Source organism: Hyperolius riggenbachi, chromosome 7 (assembly GCF_040937935.1).
Source record: "Hyperolius riggenbachi isolate aHypRig1 chromosome 7, aHypRig1.pri, whole genome shotgun sequence".
Taxonomy (NCBI): domain Eukaryota; kingdom Metazoa; phylum Chordata; class Amphibia; order Anura; family Hyperoliidae; genus Hyperolius; species Hyperolius riggenbachi.
This window is the reverse complement of record NC_090652.1, coordinates 127158015-127174303: the sequence shown is the minus strand read 5'-3', so window position 1 is coordinate 127174303 and position 16289 is coordinate 127158015. Positions and strand designations below refer to the sequence as shown.

Sequence of the window (16289 nt, the reverse complement as noted above, 5' to 3'; positions counted from 1 at the left end):
TCCACAGGCACATACCAGCCCGCCCCCTCCGATCCTCCAATGACCTGCGCCTAGTCGCACCACGCATAACTCAGTCACATGCACGATTGCAGGACTTCACCAGGGCTGCCCCTACTCTCTGGAACTCGCTCCCATTAGCCGTCAGACTCGCCCCCATCTTTAATACCTTCAAACAAGCTCTCAAGACTCACCTCTTCATGCTCGCATACCCCCCTACACCAGCACCATAATATGTTCTGTTAGACACCCTCTCAAAAAATGCACCTATTGTCTCCACCCCCACCCTTTCCGTATGTTCTACCTTGTATGTTAACCCATTTATCTATTGTGCAGCGCTACGTAATATGTTGGCGCTTTATAAATACAATAAAAAAAAATAATAATAATAATAATTAGGTAAGATTGGATGAAAAAGATTGGATCATTAGTGGCCACCATTATGCTAGCAAAGGGAATCCGTTGCTGCCCTAGATCAAATCCACCACTAGGACTCAAGTAGGTAATAATAGTGAAGTACAGTTTTAATAAAATAGAAGACAAGTGGTATTGCACTTACAGACATCTGAGGTATGAAAGCATATAACAGATGGTGTGCCCGGGACACCGCTCCCAATGCATCCACCTCCGCCCATTCAAAAAAAGCCAAACCACGTTGCCATAGATGACTGCACCTCTCAAGGCTCCGCCCTACGCGTTTCGACCCGGAAGTCTCATCAGGGGCTCATACATTTTGCTCATCTCATGTTGGAGACTTTTGTTAACTCAGTACTTTATTTTTATTAAGACCCGGTTTACACTGGCGGTAAAATACGGTCCCTTCGTGGATCGGAACGGAACGGATCCTAACGGATCAAATGTTAACCTATGGATCTGTTCACATCCATCCATTCAAACGGATCCATTTTGCGCCATCTGCTGCAGCAAGTTTGCTGCAGCACCAATTTTTCCGGACATCTGAGCCCAGCGGAACAGAAATGGAAGCTGAAGTGCTGTACTGGGGGCAATGAGAAAATGGAACACTTCTTCACACTAATGAAGAAACTGACAATTCTAAGGACCAAAATCCACTTTGGGGGTGGGGGTCTGGGCAGTGGCGTAGCTAAGGTGCTGTGGGCCCTGATGCAAGTTTTACAGTGGGGCCCCCCAAGCACTCTATACATAACAATTGCCACTGCGCACCAAAACCTGCCAATGGCAACTACAGTGTCAGAGGTGCAAGAAGGGGATGGGGAGCAGTTTGTTAGTGATTACCACCATTCACAGTATCTATAGAAGTGATAATTATGAGCACAGGACCAATAGAGAGCTAATACTGTAGTTGAGGGAGGGCCCTTCGGGGCCCCTCTGGCCCAAGGGCCCCGATGCGGTCGCTACCTCTGCACCCCCTATTGCTACGCCCCTGGGTCTGGGGGATGTTGGGAAATGGAACGGAAGCAGCGGAACGGAAACAGAGTGGAAATGGAATGAAAACAGATCTGATCGACTGGTGGTGATCAGATCCGTTTTCACAGATCCGTTTGCCACTCCTATGCAGGTGTGAACCGGGCCTTATTCTTTTTTCTTTTTTTTTTACTTTTTCAGATTTGTTTATTTTTAAATCAGTGTTCCCCCTCAGCCTTTGTAATCCCTTATACTCCATGCAAGTTGAGATATGAGAAAAAAAGCACACCACTGATTCATTAATTCTTTAGCACTTTTTACTTTGGAGAATATGGGACAAAAAATGTATTAAACAATGAAGATTTCCTCTCACATCATTCCAGGTAAAAAATATAGAATAGGATAGATAGATAGATAGATAGATAGATAGATAGATAGATAGATAGATAGATAGATAGATAGATAGATAGATAGATAGATAGATAGATGTTTAGGTTTTAAAATTTATGCTTTATTGAGATGTCAATGCCCTTTTGCTGTTATGGAATTTGTTGAGAAATAGAGGTTTCTGGTTTATCAGCACTTGGTCAAGCATGCAGAGATAGAAGCCAGGAACTTGTCCCAGGCAGCATGGACACATGGTGTGAAGTCTTCTGGGAAGTGGACAGCCAGGACAACCAGGATGCATTCATTCAGAAGCTGCAAGAGATAAGACTTTGCTTTAATATTTAGTTAACTGTACTTTTGCCTAGAAATGATTGGTCATTACATATTCTTGCTCACTGATTAATGAAATGAATTTTTGTCCACTTTTCTACATATAAGGAACTGAGATTTGTATAGGGAAAAAGCATTTTGTTTAGTTTAACTGTAATTTCTGTGTCAAAGCACTCTGCCTTTGATTAGCTATAAATACTTGAAGAGTGGCAGTAATGCCTGGTACACACCATGCAATTTCCATCAGATAGATGGGTGGAATAAATTATTTCTGACATGCCCAATCAGACTTCTGATCGTTTTTCTGATTGATTTTTTGATTCTGATTGATCAGAAAAACTATCGGAAATCCGATCATACCTATCAGGAATAATCTATTTGACCCGTCTGATAGAAATCATGGTGTGTACCAGTCATAATGCAGGAAACTCTTCTTCACCAAAGCAAGGAAAACACGTCTTTCACCAATCTGAGATTACTTTTTTACATCTACAAAAATCAATAGAATCAGTTTGATGGACTTTAGAGATTCCAAAAAATATCTGTACATGAATCGATTTTTTTTAATTACGGGTATACTATCCAAATTACAAGCATGTTTGTTGTCATCATTTGTACGCCCACATTGATGATAAAAACAACCAAGCATGATCATTCTATAGCATAAAATTTGTGTAATAAAATGATAGCCCTAAGACCATAACCACTTCACATCCAGACCTTTTTTCCCACTTATTGACCAGAGCAGTTTTGACAGTTTAGCTATGTCCTTATTTAATCATAAATAACTTTATCCCTACTTAGGACACAGAAATGAAATATATATTGTTTTTTTCAAGACTAACTATGCTTTCATTGTATGCCATTTTTTCCTTCGAACAATTTTGTTTTCTATGAATTTTAATGGGAAAACAAAGAAAAAAATAGAACAAACATTTCTCAGTTTTACTAATTCCAGTTTAAAAATAAAAGTGCTACTGTAGATAAAAAACACAAATTTTGTTTGGCTATTCTTACTGCTTTTAACAAAACTTAGGTTATGTTCCGGTCACAATTTATGGGGAAGATATTTGATTCTGAAAAAATGCTACAGAGTGTATTTTTCACTATGAAATGAGAAAATAAAAGTATTGTTAATAGTAAAAATCAATCTCATTAGCTCAGGAAACATATATTCCCATTCACCAATTAGTGCTGCATCAGATAGTGCCAGAAATGTGCACAGGAGCAAGCCCAATCCTGCACAGCACTGCTTTTGTACAAGTCAGTAGATTTTACTGACCTGTGGCTTGGATGAAGTCACAGAGGACATATATCTACTGACCTGTGGACGAAGTGGTTAAACACGGTTCTTATATTTAAATTTGCTGCCTCTAAAGATGCATGATAAGCAATACCATAAAACAAATGATAACTAGTAATTTAGCACATGGTGAAAAAATGTTTACATCTTAGTTTACCTGGTTTACCGTCAGTATTTTGGTATTACTTAGACTGGGCACCCACTACAGAATGCTAATCGCAATCGCAAATAATTTTTGCAAGCTGTTTGCACAGCAATCACCAAATTCCAAAGCGCAGCTAAAAGCGCTTTAGTGGGCTATGACCCTGAGACTACAATAGAAAAGGTTTACCGGCAAGATATGCGGTAAAAATATATGAAAAATGCAAGCCAACAATTAAACAGTCCAAAACAGCTGATTTAGTAAATAATGGTGCAGTAAAGAGCGATGAGAAGCAATATGAGAATAAGCCATAGTTATTGAAGGCTATTGTTGTTCTGACCAACCACTAGCTATGCAAAAGATCTTCAGTTATCAGCATGAAAGATATTTCTTAACAAAACCACCTCCTGTGCCCTCATACAAAAAGATTTTTATTGGATGACAGCACAAGAAGTAGAAGACACCACATTGACTATGGCAACAGCACAACGTTGCCCAACTCGACTGAGCAACCGCCAGAACAATCAGTCACGTTTCTACTGAAAAGTAAAACATTACTGTAATTGCGGTTGGTTGTGAGTGATAAGCTTTTCTACTCTTGCTCCAAATTTCTTTGCACCTTTCTTGACAAATCAGCCTAACTGAATATGTGCATTGGATTATTTTGCACTGAGATGGTGCCAGTTAAAGGACCACTATTGCCTAAAATTAAAATGAAAAGTTCATATGTATAAAATGTACATTTGACCCGGAATAAAATACACTATAAATGTATTTTTTCCTATGTTGCTGTCATTTACAGTAGGTAGTTAAATTCTGACAGGTCTGATAAGTTTTGGACTAGTCCATCCCCTTATAGAGGATTCTCAGCGTGTTCTTTATTTTCAAAAGAAATGAATGAATGAATGACATTTGCTCAGTCCAACTGGCAAAATAGTGTGCAAATGAGCTGGGAGGCTGGCTGACATCTTTGTACATATTTTTTTTACAAGGAGTGGTAAAGGAAATGCAGGAACCCCATATAGAAATGGACTTGTCCAAAAACTGTCAGATCTGTCTGCTTTTTACTAGTTAGTGCAAAAAATGATTAAGGTGACATGGTGCCCTAGGCAAGATAGCGGGTTTTGCCCATCGCTGAAGGTCACTTTTTTTTTTTTTTTAGTAAGATTTGGTAGCATCCACCAGGCCCCTAGACTCTCTCCAGGCCCTAGGTAACTGACTAGAATTGCCTTGTGGATGATCCGGCTCTGGATTAGTGTAAGCGACAGCAAAATAGAAAACGTAATTTATAGTGCATTTCATTCAGCGATACATGTAGTGGTGTGTGTGTAGGTGTGTGTGTGTGTGTGTGTGTGTGTGTGTGTGTGTGTGTGTGCGTGCGTGCGTGCGTGCGTGCGTGCGTGCGTGTGTGTGTGTGTGTGTGTGTGTGTGCGTGCGTGCGTGCGTGCGTGCGTGTACATATTTACATGCGTTTTAAACCGACAACATTTTCATGATAGTGGTCCTTTAAGGAAGTAGGGAGCCATTACTAAGCCCTCCCCATCACTAATTATCCTATAGTCTATTGCACCATGTGCACTTACTACTGGGTTGTCCATCATTTGGAATGCAGTTTATATTAATCAGGACACCCCCGCCATTCCCAACATCATGTTACAGTTCCAATCTGCAAAAGAGGCATATTAACCTGATCCCCTTCTACTATAGTACTAATACTGCACAATTGTGGTAAAATGAATATCTTACAGCAAAGTTCTGTGGATCCACTCTGTTGTGTGCATGCAGGTCCCTCAGGGCACTCAGGGCTTTACTCGGGTTGTCGATATGTTGGTTGGCAAGACCAATGGCTTTCAGCACCTTGCCTCCTAGGGCCTTCACAGCGGGGGATCCATGCTCCAGGTTCATCTTACTGAAGTATGTCTTTGTTTGTGGATAGCACTTAAAAAGCCTGCAAGATATAAAGTGTCATTTAATCTCCAGTAGAATATGATATGATTTACATATATAGTGAACCATTCCTCCCCCCCCCCCCCCCCCCACATCACGCATAGAGATTTTCCAACATGTCCAAAGAAACATTCATTCGATAAACTGCCAAAAACGGATCAAAAGTGAATCCATGTTTGTGCATGGGGAATAGATGGCCGCCATTCTATTAAAGTGACTAGAGGACCACTATCCTGAAAAATTTTAAAGTTTCAAATACAAACATATAAAATGTAGATTTCTCCCAGAGTAAAATGCACCATAATTTACTTTTCTGCAATGTTCCTATCACTTACAGTAAGCAGTAAAAATCTGACAGATCTAACAGGTTTTGGACTAGTCCATCTCCTCATGGGGGATTATTTATTTTCAAAAGCAATTACTGAATCGCAGTTTCTCGGTCCAACTCCCAAAATAGTGTGCAAATGCGTAGGCAGGCTAGCCAACATCTTTCTATAGGTCCTTTCCAAGGAGTGCTTTCGTAAAGATTGAAGAACAAAAACTAAAATGTGCTTTCTTAAAACAGAAAGTATTGGCAATAATTCAGGATGGAGTGAGCCCAGAGATGTCTCCCAGTGCATCACTGCTGAATATATGCAAATTACCCTTCACTGGGAGACATCTCGGAGCTCACTCCATCCTGAATTATTGCCAATACTTTCTGTTTTAAGAAAGCAAACTTTTGTTTTGCATAACATTTTAGTAAGAGGGCTTTTTGGTCCTTTGCAGCCCCTTATTTATTTATTGTATTTATAAAGTGGCAACATATTACGCAGCACTGAGCCCCTTACACACTCCTAGGAGTTCTGGTTCACCATGATCTTGCTGGGTACTCTGGGTACTCTTGCTGGGTACTCTGTAACTCTGTAAAAAATTAAGGAAATACTAAGAATCCTCCATGAGGAGCTGGACTGGTCCAAAACCTGTCAGATGTTAACTGCTTACTATAAGTGACAGCAACATAAGAAAAATGTCATTTACAGTGAATTGTAATCTGGGACAAACGTATACCTCAGTTTTTCAATTTTTCATGATAGTGGTCCTTTCACATCATCATCTCGACATTGCTTTGAAAAATCGATACGTGTATGGCCAGTATGGGATCCAAGACTTTATAAACACATAAGAATAACATTTTTTGTGTGGCTATTACTTGATTACTAGAGACAAAGCTCACCTCTCCACGAGGTTTTCTCTTAAATTGACAAGGCAGAGGAATTTGGAAGCTGCTCTATTTATATCCTTGTGAACAATGATGATTGCCTGCCTGTATTGCTGATCATTTGCCTCCAATACTTGAAGGGTGCATTCATACTATGCACATTGCGTTGTGTTATGTTGCTGCATGTGAACTCATGTGACCTCAGTGCCTATACAATTGTATGGACATGTTCGCATCACTGTGTTATAATGGACCACGTTGTCCTAATGCACTTTCTACAGTGCATTTCTGGATAAATGTGTGCAAAAAGTCACACCTAACACAGCAATTGTTCATGTTCAAGCATACGATTAATAACGCAACAGACAATGGGCCTGATCCAATTTTCATATTTTTGCATCTGGGCACTTATTCAATTAACTTTTTCTCCAAGTTTTCTCCTAGGAGATAATTTTTAATCTTCTATTTAAATTAACTTTTCAGCACTTTGCAATTGAAAAAGGGCCAAAAAGAAGGTGGAAAAGTATTTTCCAAAATGATTCTGCATATTTTCTTGCTTGCTGTTGGGGTTTAAAAGGCATTATATTGATAAGGTGTGAAAATATCACCTAGGAGAAAACTTAGGAGAAAAAGTTAAAGGGACACTGAAGGCTCGAAAAAAAAAAAAGCACCGGACAACTGCAGGGGGCTGGTGGAAGCCCCAGGTGAGTAAAAGTCTTTTTTTTCCCGAGCCTTAAAGCGGAATATAACCCTGCATTTCAACTTTGCTCTAAAACATTATTTACAGTATATTATATGCAACCAGCATTTTTTTTTTTTACTAGACCAGCATTGGAAGGGTTACACAGGGCTTTAAAGTTCCTTTAGATTTCTGCAGACGCATCCGAAGCTGAAAAGAGATACATTTTGTTTACAGAAATGTATCTAAGTGTTTAATGTGACTCATCTCTCTGACTGAGAAGGAGCTTGGAGGACTGCCAAAGAGTGTGTAACTGTTTATCAATAGATACATAGAATGTAACAATCTGAACTTCTGCATATCTCGCCACGGAACTTGAAACGTCTGTGTTTAACCCTTCCAATGCTGGTCTAGTAAAAAAAAAATGCTTTTTGCATATAATATGCTGTAAATAATATTTTAGAGCAAAGTTGAAATGCAGGGTTATATTCCGCTTTAAGTGTCCCTTTAAGTGCATAAGGGTCAGTGGCCCATTTTCAATAAACTTTTTCTCCAAGGTGATATTTTTATACCTTATCAATTAAATGCTTTATAAGTCACAAGCAAGAAGCAAACACATACTTATTTACCTATGTTTTGGTACTTTTGCAATTGCAGAGTGCTGAAAAGTTATTTTCAGTTAGGAAAAGTTGCGTTAAGATGAACAATTATCTCCAATGAGAAAACCTAGATGAGAATAAGGGCCATAATATTGATTCACAGAGCTTTTCTGTTGAATTATCTCTCCTTATTTATCTTATGCATTAGCTTTCCTTACAATTAAGGTGAAAAATAAGTAAGCTTTGTAAATAAACCCCATACTATGAACTTAGGCTAAGGGTGCGTACACACATCTAAATGTAATTGGCCAATTTTACCATGCCAATGTAGTATGAGAGCTTACTTACACAATCTGCTCATTGTATTCACAATCTAGTCGCTTCATACTACATGGAAGTGATAGAATTGGCCATTCATTGGCCAATAAAAATTAGACACAGACAGTCCCAGAATAAGGATGCAGATAAGGTGCACTTACTAATCTTCGACAACTCTACCGCATGCTTGTTTTGGGTGTGTGATTCAGACACTGCTGAAATGGGAAAGATCAGCAGGACAGATGGCATTGATATAAGGAAATAAATATGAAAGCCTACATATTCCTGACATTACAGTGTCACTTTGTTAAAGTAACAGTAAAATGCTGAAATTAGGCTCAGTAGGAATAAAAAGAAAGTAAAGCATGAAATGAATGCCTTTTATAACCTATACTGAAAATTAAACCTGTGCGTTTCTTTATCAAGCATGATCTTTTGCATTCCTAACTTCATTGTGCATAATCAACCTTAGTTTTCAATGAAAAACTTTTGAAATAGAATAAAGAGGATACCTTTCTAGTGCTTCACCGCCAAGAGCGTCCTCATGTCCGGAGGCTTTGCTCAAGATAGCCTGAATGGCAGCCTTCTCAGCATCAGAGAAAGTCATTTTTGCTTCTGTGTTGTTGCCGGTAGGTACAGAGAGAGATGCAGGATAGTTGTATTGTTCTGCTCTGCACTCTCCACTTTTATAGAGAGAAGGGCAGCAAGACCTCCCATGTCCAGTGATCAGATAGAAGATACACCCAAAGGAAAACTGCAGCCCATGTACAACTGTGTGACCATTCAGCATCTTACAGATTGCTGACCTCTGGCTTCTACAATCTATTTAGCCCTAGTTAACCACATCTACTGACATGCTGCTATGTTTTATCTTCTTCCAATGAAAAAAAAAAGCTACATAAGAAAAGCATTGATAGATGAAAATGTGAAACATATTTAATAAAACTGAGAAGGAATTTATTGTCTCCTGTAAAGTGCGTATGGTAAAACCTTATATTTATATAAAATTCCTTTGTACTGTCTGCTTTTGAATGGCCTTTGTTGACTGCTCAAGTCCTTTATGTGGGTAGTCACGTGCAAACCAGAACAACCTCATGCAAGGTGATTAGACTTTTCAGGGGGTATCTCTAAGTATATTATTTAAAAGAGAAGAAAGATAGATCATCAAGCATGTTGATTTACACTGCCCTGTTTACAGAGTAATATGTTTTTACATGGAGACCTCTGCTAATGATCTCAGCATCCTGTCATGAGATTGGCTCACAGTGATCATGTGGTCAAGAGCCAATGAAATCGACTCCGGACCGGCTCAGGGAGCTCTGGGCGTGGGGGCTGCAGTAGCGTGATTGACGGCAGCGGTAGGGTGAGGCAGGCTAATTGAAATCAATGACCTGGTCGGGATAACAGGTCCCAAACAGGGCATACATTTCAATTAGCATGGTCCTGAAACGGTTAAAGACTGGGTTCCACAGCTCCCCCAAGGTTGATATATGTTTCATTACTGTATTTTTACATTTAATACAGATATCATAGTATGTATATAGTGTTGGGTACAGTAATGTATTATCTAGGCCTATTTTTACCATTGACTCTCAAGCACATTTATCCAGCATTAGCCGATCCCCATCGGTGCCAAATAATTGAGACTTTACTGCAAATCATCACATAGGCCTAAATACAGGTATTAATTATTTGATTTGATAATTATATCAAAATATGACTTAATACCATTGTAAAATTCATACTCGCACTACAGTTTACAAAGGTAGTTGGTGTAATGTCTTAAAAAAAAAACTTCTACTCTCTAGCATACAAGTTGTACTCGCTGTGGGACCATCCCAAGTTAACAATTAGCCCTATAAGGGCTAACGAGCAATTAACAATTAGCCCTATAAGGGGTACAAAAAAAACCTGTTGTTTTATTGCCATGCTATAGTTGGTACAATGCTTAGTGTGAAAGTCCTGCAATGGGTACTATGGTACTAGAAGATTCTTAATCTAATTAGTATTTCTAGCTATTCTCTATGAATTTACTCCATCTTGATATAACGACTTTATTGGGCTTATTGTCAGTCCCCAACTGGGATATTTTTATATATATAGCACAAATAAATTCACAGTTGAGCAGAATATACTGATTTGTGTGCGGCCTTTTGTAGGTAAGGCGGCCCAGACTTACATCAAAGGAGCCTATAGGCACAGATGTCCTGGCACCCTAGACTCCGCCCTCCATGAACCTAAAAACCCCTGCCGAACTGCATCACACATTTGCTGGCTGGCCCCACAGTCACTTCTCCCTTACTTCCCTTGCCCATCATAGGCAGCTACAGGTGTCCCCTAGCATTAGGTAGCCAGAGGTACCCAGAGGAATTAAGTAGCTAGTGGAGTTCCCCCAATGGAATGCCGAGAGCTGGGTGACTAACCTCTCATTTACATTCCATTCTGGAAAGGAGGGAGGGAAGAACAAGAGGAGGGGAGTGAGCGCCTATCCATTATGAGACGCCTGTGGGCCCGTGCCTACAGTGCCTTATGGTAAATCCAGCCCTGAGGTAAGGTGTATTGCCAGTGCTTGCACCTGTTTGATACATGTATGCAAATACCTACTCAATTCTAGCTTTTGTGTACTACTAAATGTTTATTAGGCTCTGATGCAGTATAGTATTCTTATACTTCTCACCTTAGGCGTGATTCAGATGCAACTGTCACTATTTCCAAGGGTGTGAGACTATGTAAGCATGCAAATGTTTATTCACATGATTCAGTTGTAAAAACTATGCCATGCTAAAGTTACCATAGCTGCAAATGGTCAGCAGGAAGTATGGATTTTTTCAAATTTGTTTTGGTGTTTGTTTCTCTTGATATAATTAGATTTGGGAGGTGTTTATAATTGAAAATGAAAGCAAATGTGGGAAGTGTTTTCACTTGCTCTACTTAGGTGAACATACATTTTGCTCATCTCATGTTGGAGACTTTTGTTAACTCAGTACTTTATTTTCTACTAAGACCCGGTTTACACTGGTGGTAAACTACGGTCCTTTCGTGGATCGGAACGGAACGGATCCAAACGGATGCGGGTGGATCAAATGTTAACCTATGGATCCGTTCACATCCATCCATTCAAACGGATCCATTTTGCGCCATCTGCTGCAGCAAGTTTGCTGCAGCATCAATTTTTCCAGACAAAGAATAAAAAACAATTGTGCTACAAGCTCACAGTCTCTTAAGATGAAGAAAACTTCCAGGTAATCTCCAGGACAGCTCCTCCACTGCCACTGTGTCCACTCTTAAAAGACAAAAAAGAGTTCCATAGGGTAGTACTGTCAGGCTCAGGCTTCCCCTTCACCAGCAATATGCACCAGAGTGATTTCCACACCCAATTTACAGGCACCAAGTGAGTGTAAGGTACCCCCCCAAACAGCCCGCACTCACCCAGTTAACCTCTTCAACTAGAGGTATATATAAGCACTCAGGGGGGATCACAACATCTGGTTCATTAATCAGCCTTAAGGTGGCCCCTAATGATCCAATCTTTTTCATCCAATCTTACCATTTCTATGTAATTTAAGGTAACTGCCTTCAGTATATTCACTCAAGTTACCCTTCTACTGTTTTTGCACAGCCCATTCTACAGAAACAGCCCTCACCAAAGTGGTCAATGACCTTGCCCTTGCCAAAGCCGAAGGTAAATACTCCATCCTGCTCCTCCTGGACCTCTCCTCAGCATTTGACACTGTCGACCACTCCCTCCTCCTCCACTCCCTGAAGCTAATGGGCATTCAGGACCTAGCCTTAGCCTGGATCTCCTCCTACCTCTCCAACCGCTCCTTCACAACATTTTTCAATGGCTCCTCATCCACTCCTACACCCCTCTCAGTTGGTGTTTCTCAAGGTTCCGTCCTAGGACCACTACTGTTCTCACTCTATACTGCCTCAATTGGCAAAATCATCTCCTCCATGGGTTTCAATTACCACCTGTATGCCGATGACACCCTGTAACGATCGGTGTCAGCAAGAACTGATTTTCTGATTATTGGTGATCTGCAGTATCACCAATAATACAGATGTTATACCTGATTATGTGGTGATCTGCAGAATCATCAATAATGCAAGACACAGGACACCCAGGTGTAAGATAAGTGTTTGGTGCAACAGTAAATATAGATAGAGATACCCACTATCCCAGAAGAGCTGGTAAAAGGAGGTATCTCTAAAGAACACTGTAATCAGTACTCCAGCAGGGTGGAGACACAGATGAGTTAGTGATAGGTTCACCCGAGGAGCGGGTGATGCACAGTAAGACAATGTATACTGATCACTCGTGGAGCGAGTGATTCAGACTGTACTGCAGCAGGTGATCACCTGAGGGGCAGGAGATCCAGACAGTACCGCGTAGGTAGTCACCTGAGGAGCAGGTGATTAAGACTGTATTGCAGCTATCTACCTGAGGAGCAGGTGATTAAGACTGTACTGCAGCTATCTACCTGAGGAGCAGGTAATTCAGACTGTACTGCAGCTATCAACCTGAGGAGCAGGTGATTCAGACTATACTGCAGCTATCAACCTGAGGAGCAGGTGATTCAGACTATACTGCAGCTATCAACCTGAGGAGCAGGTGATTACTGAACTGAGAATCCCTCACCAGAACTAAGCTCACTGGTGAGGGCAGAAGAGTCAGACAAGCAGGTTCGGCAACACACGGACAGATACAGTATAAAGGCAGAAGACTGAATCAGAGTGAGGTATAAGCTAAGTCGGCAACTAGATCAGATAGGCAAAGGCACAGAATCAAAAGACGGAAGAGTAGTCAAGGCTAGCAGAGGGTCATAACAAATAATACAATTCAATTAGTACTTTAAGCTATCAACAGAATCTGGCTAAGTGTGGATCCCCAGCTCCTTCTGGTTCTAGCACACTTTCGGATCTGACTAAGGGTCTGAGGGCTGACACGTAGCATATGCAACAGCAGACGAGGAACAACTGACAGGCATGTCCTATATATACTGGGAGCGCTCCTTAGCGCCGCCCCAGTCACTCAGCCAATCAGGATCAGTGTTGGAGTCAGCTGACCGGCTGATCAGCTGACTCCCCTTCTGCTTGCATAACGACGCGGGGATAGCCGCCATGCCGCTCAGCGATGCGGCGGCCTCCCCCGCATTCACCATAGTCCCAGGCACAACTCCATCATGTACCTGCGTGGCGGAAACCGCCGGCTGAGACGCGGAAATAGCCACCATGCCGCTCCCTGTTGCTGCGGCATCTCCGCTATGCTTTACACATCCAGATATATCTCCACACCCCAGATCTCTCCTCCTCCACCATGGACAAAGTCTCTGCCTGCCTCACATCTATTTCCTCCTGGATGGCTGCCAGGTACCTGAAGCTTAATTTGGACAAGACTGAGCTTCTAATATTCCCACCCCGCCCAGCTGCACCCCTCCCTGATCTGCACGTCACTATCAAAAATACTACCATCCGCCATACCTCCCAAGCACGCTGTCTAGGCGTTATTCTGGACTCTGAACTTTCCTTTAAACCCCACATCCAAGGTATTGTCAGATCCTGCAACTTCCACCTCCGCAACATCTCCAAGATCTTCTCCTACCTGTCCCCTGACACCACTAAACTCCTTATCCACGCCCTTGTCATCTCCCGCCTAGACTACTGCAATTCTCTTTTGTCTGGCCTCCCCTCTAACCATACTGCCCCACTTCAATTGCTAATGAATGCGGCAGCCAGACTGATACATTCTTCTCACTGCAGCGCCTCTACAACTCCGCTCTGTAAAGCCCTACACTGGCTCCCTATCAGCTTTAGGATCAATTTCAAAATCCTGTGCTTGGCCTGCAAATCAGTACACAAGACCTGCCCGACCTACATCTCAGATAGGGCCCAAAGCTGTAGCCAGCGGAGAGCGGAGGGCCCGGCCATGATGGGGTAGCCGTTCCCCTGGCAGCGCTGGGTTTACAGGGGAAGTGTGTTGGCCGCCCAGGTGTCATGGGGCAGTGCAGGGGTGAACAAGGGAAGGGGGCGGGTGGTTTAGAGCTGGGAGGCGTAGGGAAACCTTCCCGCGCTAGGCGGCGGATGTAAGGGGGCGGGCACTTCTGGCCTGTAGCAGCAAGATGGAAGAAGCTGCTTGCCGGGCGCCCGCCCGTGTCCCAGCGAGTATGGCAGATTTGGAGTGGTTGCTGGCCAGGATCCGGGCGGAAGCGGAGTCGAGGGGCCCCTCATGGGTCCATGTGCAGCTGGCAGCTATGGGAGCGAGCACAGAGGCGGAGGTTGCGGCGGCCAGCGAGCCACCCACGGCTGCGGCAACCAGCGCTCCACCCACGCAAGCAGGTGAGGGGAGAGGTGACGAGAGGAGACTGTCCAGGCCACCGGAGAGGCTTAGCCCAGAGCCCCATGCCAGACCCCGGCGCCGCTCGGGGAACCCCCCTTGGGACCCTCTACCTCCCCCCGCAAAACGCCTTTCAAAAAGCCGGGGGTCTGGCGGGAGGAATTCCAGCCAACAGCAGGAGTCAGCAGGAAAGGGGCCATCCAGTGCGGTCTGCTCCTCACATCCACAGGCAGCGAGAGGTGATACGGCCCTTAGTACCCGCACGGCGTGGCAGACTAAGCGGGCCCAACAGAAGGACTCTCATCCCACGGGTGCCGCCCTTCCCCTGCAGCGACGACCCACCAAGCGCACGGTGGGAGCAGGAGCTTCACAGGCAAGAGCTAAGCGGGAAGAGCAACCAAGCAGAAGGGCATGTCGGGCAGAGGCACTCAATGGCCACAGACACAACATGAACAGCACGGCAGGGGCCCCACAGCCGGAGACGGCTCTGCCTCCGAGGTGGATTCCGCAGTGGAGGATGACGATGCCACAGCGGGTGGATCCGGAGTGACGGCTGGCAGGGACACGCATCCAGAGCAGCCAGGTGTGGCCAATTTAGCTGCGGTCAATGCCTTAGCCACTTTATTGTTGGGGATTTGTGGGGGAAGACAGGGTGGGGCTGGTAGCCTAGCAGCGTCGGCAGGGTCGCAGTTAGCGCAGGCGCAGCCTTCACCTCCTGTTGCGGCGGTCACGATGGGGTTGTTACCGATTGGGTCGTCCCTCTCACCAGTGGGAGCTTGGGCATCGACATCCTCGTTAGCGGCTTCGCACGCGGGGTTGGTGCCTTTGGGGGTGCAGGTTGTAGGTCCGGCTGCGCAGGGGGTGGTTCAGGTGGCTCCACTCGCTGCGTTAGGCTTGAATAGTATCCAGTCGGAGGTGGCGGTGCAGACGGAAGGAGCAGTGGGCGGTTCTTCCTTATCTGGGGGGGCAGGCCAGGTGCACTTGGCAGACGCGTCGCATGCGGAACTGTATGTTTGCTTCAATGGCCTTCTTGGTTCGCATTTGAAGCAGGATGTGAAGGAACGGATCTGGAAGGGCGAATATATTAAGATATTTTTGCTCCTTCAGCTGGAGAAGTTCAATCTGGATAAGGGTAAGCCAGACGAGAAGAAGAGGGAGGAGGAACAGCGCTATAGATTAATACCCTGGACTTTCCTGAACTGGTTCCAGGCTTTCTCAATCCTGGCAAGCGTGACAGGGGAAAAGCAGCCTGAGCATTGCTCAGCACTGTTTGGTTACATGGACTCGATCGGGGAGGCTTATCGGTCGTACGGGGGGGAATGCCTGGCTGCGGTACGACGAGCAGTTTAGGCAGACGAAGGCGGTACGGCCGGCGGTTCAGTGGGACCACAAGGATATTACCTTGTGGATGCAGCTGATGATCCCGACTAGGACCTCTCAGTCCTTTCACGCGATTGCCGGAGGGTCGGCCCCCGCTGGCCAGCCGGCTACCCGAGGAAAGGGTATCTGTTGGCAATACAATGATGGATCCTGTCGTTTCGGGCAGTCCTGCCGGTTCAAGCACGAGTGCTCCAATTTCGGAGGCTCACACGCGGCTTCACACGCAGCAATTTCTAAATAGGTATCCTGAACGCAAGGCGGCTGACTTCTTGAGGGCAGGTTTCGGATT

At 43.8% G+C, this 16289-nt stretch overlaps 1 protein-coding gene across 1 annotated transcript; it reads right to left on the bottom strand.

Annotated features, from left to right (window-relative positions):
• Window positions 1-1797: 1797 nt before the first annotated feature.
• LOC137525654 (hemoglobin larval subunit alpha-like) lies at window positions 1798-8904 on the bottom strand. The gene is made up of 3 exons (XM_068246808.1): window positions 8799-8904; window positions 5289-5490; window positions 1798-2079 (listed from the first exon to the last, which is right to left on the bottom strand). Exons 1-3 carry the CDS (start codon window positions 8891-8893, stop codon window positions 1957-1959), a joined length of 420 nt encoding a protein of 139 aa, XP_068102909.1. The 5' UTR covers window positions 8894-8904; the 3' UTR covers window positions 1798-1956.
• Window positions 8905-16289: the final 7385 nt, after the last annotated feature.

Excerpts from the sequence above, each read along its gene's own strand:
- LOC137525654 (XM_068246808.1), bottom strand. The coding sequence starts at position 8,893 with ATGACTTTCTCTGATGCTGAGAAGGCTGCCATTCAGGCTATCTTGAGC. Across the intron at positions 5,491-8,798 it reads GGCGGTGAAGCACTAGAAAG|GCTTTTTAAGTGCTATCCAC; the intron begins GTATCCTCTTTA and ends TATATCTTGCAG. Across the intron at positions 2,080-5,288 it reads TGGATCCACAGAACTTTGCT|CTTCTGAATGAATGCATCCT; the intron begins GTAAGATATTCA and ends TATCTCTTGCAG.